The sequence below is a fragment of the Mandrillus leucophaeus genome, unplaced genomic scaffold (assembly GCF_000951045.1).
Source record: "Mandrillus leucophaeus isolate KB7577 unplaced genomic scaffold, Mleu.le_1.0 Scaffold599, whole genome shotgun sequence".
Classification (NCBI taxonomy): Eukaryota; Metazoa; Chordata; class Mammalia; order Primates; family Cercopithecidae; genus Mandrillus; species Mandrillus leucophaeus.
This window is the reverse complement of record NW_012106463.1, coordinates 475,289-488,919: the sequence shown is the minus strand read 5'-3', so window position 1 is coordinate 488,919 and position 13,631 is coordinate 475,289. Positions and strand designations below refer to the sequence as shown.

At 37.2% G+C, this 13,631-nt stretch overlaps 1 protein-coding gene across 5 annotated transcripts in view; it reads right to left on the bottom strand.

Annotated features, from left to right (window-relative positions):
• Positions 1-13,631, bottom strand: part of SOX6 (SRY (sex determining region Y)-box 6) — a 532,017-nt gene that overhangs the window by 66,690 nt on the left and 451,696 nt on the right. For all 5 annotated transcript variants that reach the window (XM_011999550.1, XM_011999552.1, XM_011999551.1 and 2 more), the window contains one exon: positions 11,869-12,056. In XM_011999550.1, the coding sequence (XP_011854940.1) occupies positions 11,869-12,056 (188 nt within the window). The remainder of the gene's footprint in view (positions 1-11,868; positions 12,057-13,631) is intronic.

Below are 13,631 nucleotides of genomic sequence, written 5' to 3'. Positions count from 1 at the left end.
ACCCTTTGTGTTATTTCAGAACCAATGCTGTTGACATTATTTATAAAAAGATATAAAGGGCAAATCAGGGTTGCACTAAAAATAAAATCAAGCATTTCCATCCATAGTGGGAGGACAGCACTTTGGGAAATTCTAATCTTAGTTGCAAATGTCAAAGATTGCAAACTGGATCTTAGCTAAAAGTAAACTTCTGTCAGACTGCTCCCAATGGCACATTTTTGACAACCAGATTTAAGACAATGCTGAGAGGGAACTAGCGATGTAAAGAATATATAAAGTACATCCATGTGCAAAGTTTTCCCATACACTCTCTATTCACAGCCCTAGGCCAATCAGCTGAAAATGAAAATAATCAAGTATAGTAATACCCAACACCATAAAGAGAAGGCAGAACACATACATGAAGACTTATGCAGACAACACACATACACTGTCATACAGACCGTCTCACATATACGCCCAGGTCAACTGACACAGACAGACATACAGATTCAGAGACAGACATAGACATGGACTCAGACATACCTACAGACGTACGAATGCAGACAGGTGCACACTGAGATAGACACACAGACACAAAGAGATACTGACAAATACACAGACACATTATAGATGCATAGTCAGACAGACACACAGCACTGCTATAGATATAAACAGACCTATGGAAAAACAGGCACACATAAATGTACATACACAGACAAGGAACAGACACAGAGACAGACTCACATATAGATTTATACCCACAATGAGAAAGACATGAACATTCAGAGTTCACTCACATGAACACTCACAGAGTTACACACATAGTGCAGTCACATGCACACACAAACTCATGTACAGCCGTATATAATGTGTGACCTTCTGTGACCTTCTTTTCAAGGCACATCAGGACACAAGAGCAGGGATAGGTTTGGGGGAAGGAGGTGAAGTCCGTCTGTCATTGCAGACAGAATATGGGATTCAAAACAAAAAACTTTGAAGTCTCTCAAGTTTAATATTACCTCTGTGAATGTAGGCAAATGATTTGAGCTCTTTGAACCTCATACTCACCTGTAGAAGAGGAATAATAAAAATTCCACTTCTTAGGATGTTTGCTAGAATTAACTTTAATTAATAAATGTGTGAAAATACTTTGCAAACAATTTAAAACACTGACATTTTAGTGATTGTTATTATTATGTTCTTAAAACTGCCACAAGCAAAGAAAGCCTCTTAGGAAAAGAAAAAGTTAAAGTATTATTCACCTCATCTATTACTAAGAACACTTAATGAAATCTATTTTTTAAAAATTGATCTTTAGGGAACTAAACATTTATACAAAATGTAGTTATAGAAAATTGTGTTACTGGCATCAACTTAAATCAATTAATATTATACTGAATGCCTACTATGTGCCAGGCATGTCTAGGAAGTGTAATGTTCTATTTAACCTACACTCTGTTTAGTGAAGCTATCATATACAATATATTCCATACTTGGTATCACTATAAACAAGGATGATAGTATAGAACAACATAAGCTGCACTAAGACTGAATTTAGCACTTTGAGACCATATGATGCCTTAGAGTCACCACTATAAGCATCTTAGGACCGTGAACATTAGAGCAGAATCTGCAAAGCACACAGGACTGAGCGCCAGAGAGACAGGGGACTGGTCCCAGTCACAGTAACACCCTGTGGCTGGATTTGGGCAATCACTTCACTTCTCTGTTTCTTCATCTATAAAATGAGGGGCTGTACTAAATGATCTCTAAGGGCTCTTTTAGCTCTGATTCAACTCTTCTTATAGTGTGATGAAGAAGTGCTGACTAATGGTCTTTCTGTTGAGAGTGCTGAATATATGAATTTTTACTATACTACTATAAAAACAAAGAAGTTCATATTTCATATCTCTAAAGGGAAAAGATCTGTCATCACTGGACTAGAGGTAATGTGGGCAAGTTATGATTCTGTAAGAATAGAAATAGATTAAGAGATTTTTGGACAGAGCACACATTAGATCCCTAATTCCCAAGGGCAAAGATCTCTGAGGAAAATCTTCAGGATATACCAAAACCAACATCCAAGAAATGGAATGACAAAGTCTGCAGAAGGTTCAGATAGCTTTTAAGCAGGGCACACTCCTCCCAGCTCAGAAAAATCCAGGTGGACCCAGTTTCCTAAAGGCATGCACACAGTAAAACAACATAGTGTGTTTTCAAGTCATCACTTGTGCTTCTCTGAGGAATCTAAAAATCAGAATTCAGACAGATTCTTTGTTAGACTTAGGAGGCAGCTTGTACTGTCTTGAGGAGCTTTGTGAAAACTTAGGAAAACAGTTTAGAATCTACTCAGCCATTCTAAAGTTGCATTTTAAACTGAACCCAACTTTAAATGTAGCAGACTTTTAAAAATATATTTGTCACTTAAATAGTCTCAATTTTATATTTAAAATTTTTCCCACAATCAAATGACTTCAAACTTACTATTTGTTGTGATGATAATCATAACTATATATATTTTCTTTAATGTGCTCTTTAAAAATAACTAAAAAATCCCTGACAACATGTGCTTTGATTTTGTTCTGCAACTCAGATATTTAAAAAATGTTTACTACAACAAGTGGATTCTAAAGGCCACCTAGATGGATCTGATTTAATTTGGAGGTTAGGACTTCTTCGGAAATTAATTTCTTTATGTGGGGTGACATAGCATTAAGTCACCTGACACTATACTTGTGATACATCTTTCCTCTGCATACTGGTTGTCTTTCCACTGGGAAAGCCCTGTTTCCACAACAACAGGACAGCTTCTAAGCTAAGGAAGGGCAGGAGTGCAAAAGAGACCAAGGCCAATTTAAAGAAATTTCAAATGGAGTTCCTCCTACAGAACTGGTCTTGGGAATCCTACAAGAGAAGAAAATGGATTTTTAAATACATAATCCTAGGTACCTGGCTTATGGTTTCATAGTTTTTTGATACAACCTGTAATAACCAAGGGAACTAAGTGTTATTAATCGCAGATAAGGACATCAAGGCTCAAGGAAGTCACAGACCTGTGAGCTGTGGAAGCAGAATCTGAAGCCCTGGTCACTCTGACTCCAAAACACATGCTCTCTTCACTCTTGCACACCTCTCTAAAGGTCTCGCCCATTCTTTATTTAAACTGCCACCATCACATTCTTCTTAAAATGTAGTTTAGATTAAATGTGCCCCATCCACAAACACCTACAATGGTTTGCAATTATCTAAAAGGATAAAACTTAAGCTAGCCACGACAACCATCTCTTTCAGCCTGCTTTTCTACGAATTATGTGTCAGGTTCTGAATGACATCACTTATGTTGATTATAGTTGGCCTTTCATATCCATGGGCTCCATATCTGAGAGGTCAACCAATTTTGGAAGGAAGATATTAAAAGAAATTTAAATTAAAAATAACAATACAATACAAATAATAGAAATAAAAAGAGTACAACAACTATTGACATAGCATTTATGTTGTGTTAGGTATTATAAGTAATCTAGAGATGATTTAAAGAATATGGGAGGATGTGCCTAGGTTATATGCAAATACTATGCCATTTTATATAAGAGTCTTGAGCATCCAGGAATTTCGGGATCTGCAGGGTGGGGAGGTGGGGTCCTGGACCAATTCTCCAAGAGTATTGAGGGATGATTGTACTTTATTGGATCATCACAACAAACCCTTATCATAGAAACTATGCAAATTAATAGCATTTCTCAGATGGAGACATTAGGGCTGTCTAACTCCAAAGCCTTTGCTCTTATTAACAACCTTAATTAAATGGATGGGAAAGTAGGAAGGAAAGAAGAAAAGAAGGGAAGGTGGAAAGGTGGGAGAGAGAGGAAAAGAAGAAGACTGGGAAAGAGGGAGGAAGGGAGTAAGCATTTATTAAATGCCCAATTGGTATAAATGATATTTTATTAGAAGGTTGAATATTGAGTTATTTAATTCTCAAATCCTGATATTTTTATAGATTAGGAAACTTAGGTTCTGAGATATTAGCATAATAGTGATAAAGCCAGTACTGAACCCTGGTTATCTTTCCACTTCACATGTCTAATACTATGCTTTATATATACTAAGTACTTAATACAAATGGAATGAAATTTTTAAAAAAGTGTGTCCATGGAATAAAATGCTGCAAAAAAGTATGCAATGTCAGTCACATTACCTAAACTAAGGCAAATAACTGTAGGTAAAAATGCATCTAAAAGATAAACAAAAGGTCTGTTAAGAAATAGCCCTGCAAAATTACTGAGTTCTCAAACTGAATAGGAATGTTATAGGTACATTCTTAGGTATGTCTCAAGCTTTTGTGAGGACCCAGAGGAGAGCACCTATGTTTCTTCTGAGAAGCTGTTTATGTTGTAGCATACTGTGGCTGTTGTAATACATTTCCTTTTTGCCTGGTTACCAGGAAGCTCACAATCAAGTCTGTGGTCCTCCTTTGGCAATTAGGTAAATATGTATGACAAGAATTTTCGTGCACTTCACTTATCTCAGCTTTACCTACTTACTTTATTTTCCTATCCTTAATTTTTCTTTCCCACAATCTCCTCTCTATTTAGTTTCTATGTTGTTTTACTGCACACATCACTGCAAACCAGCCAAAATTCTTTTTACATCAAGGCAACGTATAAACACAAAGAGTACAACTGTACCGTTTTGCTCCTTAATTCAAATAGAATAAAGCCATTGGTCAATTCTAAACATTTACTGTGTTTGATCAGTGAAAACTGTTATTAAGGTTAAGGTGAATACAGTTAAGACACATAATGTAGATATATGTATTACATGATCTAGAATAGCATATATTCAAAGAATCACCTTGGCAATCTCAAAGACCATTTTAGAGGGTCAACTAGATCAAAACTATTTCCATAATAACTCTAAGATATTGTTTGCCTTTTTCATTCTTATTCTCTCTTGAATGTACGATAGAGATTTCTAGAAACTACATGACAACGAGACAATTTGGATGTAAAAGCAGATACCAGAATCAAGCAGTCTTCTAATAAATCAGACATTAAAGAGATTCATTAAAATGTAAAGCAAAGCCATTCTTCTATTTTTTTACTTTGAAAATATAGTTAATACTCAAAAATGTTATTTATATTACTATCTAATTGATTCGTTATTGTTATCTTAAAATAAATATTTTTTAATGTTTTAGTTTTAATATTTAATAAGACAAATATTGGTTGCTAAGTCCCACATAAATCAAAACTCTTTAGGGTCTTTGATAATTTTTAAGACTATAAAAGGTCCCTGAGACCAAAAAAGTTGAGAACAGCTGGTCTGGAAGGATTAAGAGATTACATCTAGAAGAGATTAGATCTAGAAGGATTAAGGATTAAAAACTACCTGCCATAGTGGGAGGTTAGGTCTATGAAATCCTCATAATTAGTAAGTTTGCTCCATACATAACAAAATCAACAACTCTTTCACAGAATGTATGCAATATTATTAACTGTATATATCAAATTTTAGCCCTTTCATTGAGAGATACATTAACTAGATGTGGCCTTTTGACTAAAACATGTATAAATAAAACTCAAGGCTTTATATTTATTCCTACACCCACGCCTATCCCTAGGAAGTATTCCGAACTTATACACTTATATATAAATTCTCACCATTTTTTTCTGTTTAAAGTACAGAGAAGAAAGGAGGCAAACAAGTTTGTTGTTGTTTTTTATGAGTTTGGCCTTAAGCTAGTAGCTAGGCAACCAATCAAGTAGCCCTGACAACAGAAAGAAAAAGAACTTAATGATTACATTCAGCCAGGAGCTTACATACAGAACTTCATAGTTGCCCAATGTTATTAGTTCAAATGTAAAATCCAACATTAATAAACCTTACCTTGCTTTTCTCTAATTTTATAGCACTTTTGATCTGTGTATGTTCTTTTAAAAAAATACTATCGCAAGTATAAATATGGCTATTCATTTCAAAGAAATACGTATGAAGCACATATATCTAGATAGACTTCTTTAGCTCATAATTTTAGCATTCACTTCATTAAATTGATGTTTGAAACTCAGATGTGTGTCTTGTTTTAGATTTTAAGTAAAATTGCGCTATCAATCTCACAGAGATGTACGGAACAAATGAGATGATGGAAAGGAAATGCTGGAGTAAAGTGATCCAGAGCTGGTCTTAGTTTCTTCATCTGTGAAACAAGGACAGTAATACCGACATCCCTGAATTTGGAAAGGTTCAAGAGCGAATATATATGTAATAATATATTTGGAGCATAGAAAGCAGTATAAAAATATTCCTTGTCGTGACATAAAGAAAGAGTAGTACACAAATGTTTTTTAAACAGTGACTACTGCTCTGCTTTGCAAATGAGGAGAATTACAATTAGAATTTCTTCCCTTACTGCAAAAATCTCTAATGTGCCTCACATTCTTCATAGTACAAGTTGTTGTCTTGAGAATAGGTTGACATAGAAAAGCAACACAAACATGTTAGTCAACTGCTCACAAAAATGACAATCCTGATTAATTAGGACTATGTGCGCCTTTGAAAACAACCAAACCTCACTAGTCTGCGAGCTATAGAAGGAGCTCATTCATTCCCAACACACTTTGCTAAATAATTTTCTCACAAGCCCCTTTCGTTTACTGCTGTACAGCTATATTGATCCTCTGACTAAATTTATCCTGTCATGCAACAACGAATACCTGAATCAATTGTATGAATAACAAGGAGCTATGATAATTGACAATGCGAAGCAGAAGATGTCCAGTATGTTTTTCTTTTCCAATAAAAGGGGGCAGTATTACATCAGTGTAATACTGATGTGCTATTCTGATATTTGTGAAACATATGGGTGAAATGCAAGAATCTACACTTTCAAAAAATGAACAATGGCTTTTTAAATAAATGGGAACAAGTTTACAATGTGCCCCAATGATTGGATTATTTTTTTTCCTATTTAATTCACTGAAAAATATTATTTGGGTATGAGAAATGTAAATAGCTATCAAGAATCAGGTCAAGCTTTTCCAAAAAATTATCGATTAAAATTCTGCTTTTGTGGAAATACATTAAAGAATACATTAAATAAGTAGGAACAAAAGCTCCCTAGCACACTAACATAATCAGAGTTAAGTATTATCATGTTGGCTTTAGCCAGATCCTAGCAGGTAGCCAGTTTATACAAGTCACTCCAAAAACGAAAAAGAAATATGCATATCCTGACTTTGTAAGAAGCTGCCTGTTAGCATCTTACTATCCTTTTTTTCTCCTTCAAGAAATTTTGAATCCAAAGACCAATAGGTTGACTCATTCACCAGTGGAGAGTATCAAAGAAAATAAAATTTAAAAACTAAACAGCAGATTTGACAAGCTGCCTGCCATCTGAAAGTGAGAAAGAATCTGATATTAATTGAGCATCTTCTGTGCAAACTATATGCTGTACATATGTTTCTTCAAAATATCTCTTCAAGAAAAGGATAATTATCTCCATTTTATAGAAATGATCATTGAGACTCAGAGAGGTTAAGTAAATTACTTAAGTAACACAGTTAGAAAATAGCACAGGGAGAACTGAGACCCAGGATTAACAAACTCTAAAATCCATGCTCTTTGTAATCTACATGTAGTTTGTCTTTCTATGACTGCTCCTGGTCTAGCCACCTCTTTTGTTTCTTTGTCTATACCAGCATCATTCAACCTTCTGTTTCCAGTGCCAGCAGCAACGGACACCATGGCAGGAAAGAATGCCCTACCCAGACAGAAGGTGACAAGTATAGAGAAGGCAGGGAGCTAAATGCTCTTCTGTTTTGCTGTTTTTGTTTATTTATTCCCTGCTTTATTTCATCAAAGCTTTGAGATTGCCAGTGTAAAATGTAAGATATCATAGGAAATTAATAAATGAATCTGGTACTGTTCTATAAGTGGAAATATAATTAACTAGGAATTAGGAAAGCTGAGATTTAATTTCTGTCCTGCCACAAATACACTATGACTGTGGGTAAGTCCTTTTATTTCTCTAGGTTTCAGCTTTCCCATCTGCCTATTAAAGTGATTGCACTTGATCAAATGTAATGCTCCCTCCAATTCTTTTACTCTACAGTTTTAATTCTACCCATATACTTCAGAGGCAAGTAAAGTGTGATAATAGTGTCCACTGTAGCTCACTTTGACACCTGATGAGGTCAAGCATTTTTCTCAAGTGATTCCCAGATGAGGAAGTGAATAGCAGCTTGGGACACATGTGTACAGGTGTGTAATCTGACTTTTCATGAGCAGTTGTGATCAGTAGGTAATCAGTCTACTGGCTTACATAATACCTATGCAGGAAAGCATTCCAACCAATGCTTTCACTGAGTCAGCATTCAAACATCAAAAAGGTCAGAGAGTTACAGAACATACTTTAACATCTACCCCTTCATTAAAAAGGCCCACCCTGCCTTGCCTGTCTTCTTGCCAGATGCCCTAGCTTAGCTCTGAGGAGACTTAGAAGCAGCCTAATTAAAATTCTGCTATGTATTGTCATGACTAAAATACTCTCTATCTTAGAGATGTCAAAACAACAAAATTTGGTAAGCAATTAGGCTATAGTATGATCTAATTGCACTGGTACTCAGACAGAGGTGAGGATGGCTGGTGTTCTTGGTGTGGAAAGCTATAACCCAGGGCGGTAACTTACTTAGACATCCGCTGGCAGGACACTGACAATTCATGCACGGAAGTTATGTTGAAATGATGGAGCAGAACAGCTCCTAAGGTGCCGTTACAGTCTATTGTCCCTACAATGTATATATTTAACAGAGCCTAAATACCCCGTGACACAGCCAACCAGAACAACTCCATTGGTGCCGTTCTGGCCGATCAAGTCAACAATGTTTCATTTTAAAGTGCCAAAATAGGAATTTACCCAATACAATGAGACCTATCATGAGCAAACGTGTAGCCATATGGACACATATATGATTCTATATGTACTATAAAGATATAAGTATCTTTATGTCTGTTAGTAAGTGTTGGCCCACATTTATGATATACACAAAGACTGTCTTGTATACATCTAACATTACTAAATGTAACAAGCTATAGTGGACAGTGTTGTGCAGCCCCAATCCCCCTTCAGTACTGGAAGATTTATTCCCTCAGCTGCTGGAAATGCTGTTAGTAGCTAGCCCTTAGCTGTTGGCCCTCTTCAGCACTGCCCTAGCTGGAGAGAGTCACCTCACTCAAGGTCATGTCCTCTTCCCATAGCATCAATTATCCAATGACTGGTTGATGCAGGTATATAAAAGCTCACACTCTCACCCCAACTTAGGACAATTCTGAATGGCCGTAGCAGCCAGGAAACTTCCTATGAGGTTGCTAGAGGCCCTAGTTGAGACGGCACCAGAACACAACCTCTCCCTCTGCACAGTCCTGGGTTTAAAAAAAAAATTAAAACTTGTTTATTTTCTGGAAATGGGGTCTCACTATGCGGTACAGGCTTTTGTCTTCTCCCTTCCCTTAGCAATCCTAAAAGCACTCCCTAATAAACCTGCATGCTGATCTTCATCTCAAGACCTATTTCCCAGGAAACCCAAATCTGTGCCACATTCTTCTGCAAAGAGTGTCCAAATGAGAGAAAGAAGAGGTACGCTTAATAAATTATAAGGTTTTATGTCAACAGCACCACAAAAAATTACCTACAACTGTATTGTGGCCTACAAAGAATAAATTCATAAATCTAATGGAAAGATCTTATATTTAAGGAAACGGATGGTTCTAACATGAATAATTTTGAAGAGAGTTAAACTGAATTTGTCACAATTCATTTTCCAGTTTAATTGCACATTATATATTAATATTTACCCTCTTTGGCTCAGAAGAAAATCTGATGCTCAGAAGAAAAAGTAGTGCCCCATGGAACCCCATAAAATTAAGACTGATATTTTAATTATGAGAAAGCCAAAGCTACCATCATAGGAATCCATTAGTGCTGTCCTTCATTTATTCTTCTAACTTAAACTAATCTAGCAAGCAATCATAGATACTGATTGTAGATACTAAACAAAGCCTACAAGAATCACAAAATATATGTGTAAAACAGTGACATTATGCAGGAGGGAGAGAGACCATGTTAAGGAGAGCTCATGAACACAACATCTCTAATAATGAACTTTTCCAGTGCTCCAAATTCAACCCCAGTAAGGTTGTCTACTGAGAAAACAGCTCCCTTCAACTTGGAAACCAGGGTTTTCTGGTTCTGTAGAAACAATATTGCAGCTTACCTTCTGGGACTCAGTTATATTCAGTGTGATATGTTTTAGGTCAAGTTCAAATTTATCTATCAATCAATCAATCAATCAATCATCTATGTATCTATCTTGACCTCATCTCTCATCCCTCTCCCATGTGTTCCAAAGCAAAATAAAGTTTTATCCTTTTAAACTTCAGACTTTTCCCTCCCAAATGAATTTAAAAAGTCAATGAGAAATACTTAAAATTAATCTGTAGAACTTGAAGTTAATAGTGTCTAAGTTTGAACTTCAACAGACAATACAAATTCAACAATATAGGGTACCATGGAGAGAACTCTTGTGTCCCCTCAAAATTCATTATCTTGAATCCCCAATCTCCAATGTGATGGTCACTGGAGGTGGGTCTTTGGGAGGTAATTAAGTTTAGATGAAGTTATGAGAGTAGAGCCCCCATGATCAGATTAGTACCCTTCTATCAGATAATCAGAAATTTTCACTCAGTCTACTAATAGCCTCACAACCAGTCTCCCTGTTTCCATTCTTAACCTCCTATATAGTCCAATCTTCCACAGTAGGCAGAATGATCTTTTATACGTAAATCAGATCAAGTCAATGTCCTGGACAAAATCAGTCTAGGGATTCCCATCACACTCAGAATAAAATGAAAAGCCTTTCCAGGGTCTACCAGGTCTAATAAGCTCTGCCCACCCTATCACTTTTACTTTATGATCCCCTGCTGTGCTGTCTCTTGTGCCATTCTTGCCACACTGGGCCTCCTTGGTGCTGATCTGATCCTCCAAGGGCCTCCACGTTCATCATTCCCAGTGCCTGGAATGCCCCTGCTCCTGCCTTTCATATGGCCTGGACTGTTGCTTCATTCAGATGTCAATGTCACTTCCTCAGAGAGTCTTTACCACTCCATGTAACATACCAACCCTATAACACCCTATTCCTTTAACTTGCTTCTTCTATTTTTTCTCATGGCATTTATTGACTTCCTGCCATTATATTTTCTATTTAATTGTTTATTTCTTCATTGTCTGTGCTCTCCTGTTAGAATATGAGCTCTAGGAAAGCAGGTATCTTTGTCAGATTTGCTCACTGCTGCATCTCCAGCGCCTAGAACAGAGTCCATCATAGAACAAACAATAAATAATTTGCTGGATCAAAAACCAAATGAATGCAATTTGCAAATTGCTTTGTTTTGCTTCATTTTTTGTCCTGGTTGTCAGGAAGTTTAGTATTACATTTAATGGTGAGTCACGGTAACATATTAGTCTTCATTGTAAACACATATGTGTCTTCCTTTTTTAATATTCTGGTGCTCTATTTTTATTCTAATAACATCATACATCTCCTTTATTTTAAGATACATCTATTTCAGAATGTGACAGAAAAACACACCAATAGGCAGGTAGGTTGGGTGCCTGGGAGGCAACTTACACTGGGTGGGAAAGGGCATATTTGTTAATCAGCAATAATGCTTACAGATACTACATGACAGATTTTAGTAAAGTACAAGACAGCCCTCAAGCTGGAAGCCCAAATCCATGGCTGCAGGTTGATACCTGGGAGCCTGGAAAGAACCACATGAGAGTGAGCCAACGAGTCTAGCAGATCCAGCGACACAAGGAAGCAGTTTTACCTTTTCATTCCTGCAGTTGTTCAGCCCCATATTATTTATGGAGGACAGTTTCCCATCAACACCATGTGGCTGTTGCTGCTGTTGTTCCCGCTGGATCTGCTCTCGCATCTTCCGCGCCTCCTGGATGGCTTTCATCACCGTATCCTGATCCCCAAAGAGGGCAGGGGAGTTGAGACTAGACAGGATATCTGCATACACAGGATGCATTATTAGAGGCTTGTGAGGTCAGACTCCTAAAAAGTACTACTACTATACCCTCCCCTGTAGAAAACTGCATTCTCTGAACAAGGAAGGGGTGCACATTTGCTATTTTTTAAACTATACAATAATATACATAGAACACAGAACCAGGGCAACCAAGTTGTGCTCGGTTCTTTTAGCCCTTGGAGAAAACCCCAGCACTCCAGTCTATCTGGGTTCTGTCTACCCACCTCCTCACAGACTAAGGTTCCTAGACTCCAATTGTATACATATTGGGGGAAGGTATTTGCTCTGCCTGTTATGTACAACTGGTGCACAATGCTGCTTCTTCTGTGGGGAAATTATGGGGAGGAAGGGGGTGAGCAGTGGGGAGGAGGCAGAGATGTTTGTCCAGGCTACCCATTACAGTTGCTGTGCTAATACAACACAGTTGTTTCTGGCCCGCAGGAAAAAAAAAAAAAAATCTGTGAGGCTGCATGTGTACTTTAGTGATATCTGTATCTGTGTGTTCATATGTCCACTGCAGGAAAGAGGGGGCGGAAGGAATTCACCGTCCTCTCCAGTCCCCCAGTTGCTGGCTGGTTAATGAAGCATTCTTCTCATTAGGCTGCCTCAGTTATTTACCAAGAGAATGACAACCCATTCCCCACCCCCAGCTCGAACACCCACTGCGATCAGCTCCCTCTATTCACGACAGTGAGGCGATATGTGTGGGACTGGTTTTCGCATAACTACAAAGCTTCAAAAAAAGTGAGAATAAATATTTACTTCCAGTGTATTCCATGCAACACAGAGGGAAAAATTTCAATATTAAACTCACTTATTTTCCATGATATCTTGCATTTTACTGTAACATGAATACTTTGAATAAGATTTTCCAGTTTTAGACAAAAAGAGGGCAATTGTTTGATGATAGATAGGTTTCATCTGCTGTAACAAATGTTAGTGTGATCCACTTGCTTAAGGGCTTGTATAAGCAGTTCATAGCACGTGTGTGTGTACACCTCACATAGGCAGGACAGAAGAAATGAGTGCAGAATCAAGCTCATACTGGATGTCTGGTGTGTACAATGCACGTGCATATGCATTTGAGTTTGGAAAAAATTTCCAAGCTATCTATGGAATTTTTTTTAAGTCAGTCACTTTTTAGCCCCACAGCTTTTATTCTGGAGCTTTTCTGGTAAAAAGACCATTTCTATCCAATATCATCTGGACAAGAGTGCTGTTCAAACACAGGTACTATTATTTCAGCCCATTTCTAGCTCATGATCTAAGAAATATGCTTTGCTGAGTCGAGTTCCATAAAAGCAGGGCCTGTGACTCAGTCATCTCTGTCTCTCATGATACTCAGGACAGCAAACAAATGCTTTCCAAACAATTTCAGAGTGAATTCTAGGAGGGCCATTTCAAGGTCAACTCTATAATTTATCTTCTTGTTGGCTTTTTCCCCTCATCTCACGACTTCCAAAAATCCAGCCAAGGGGTATTCATATTCACATGCTGGAAATGATTTAATTCTATCTTCTATACGGATACCACTAACTTGGCATGAAAACTTTCAG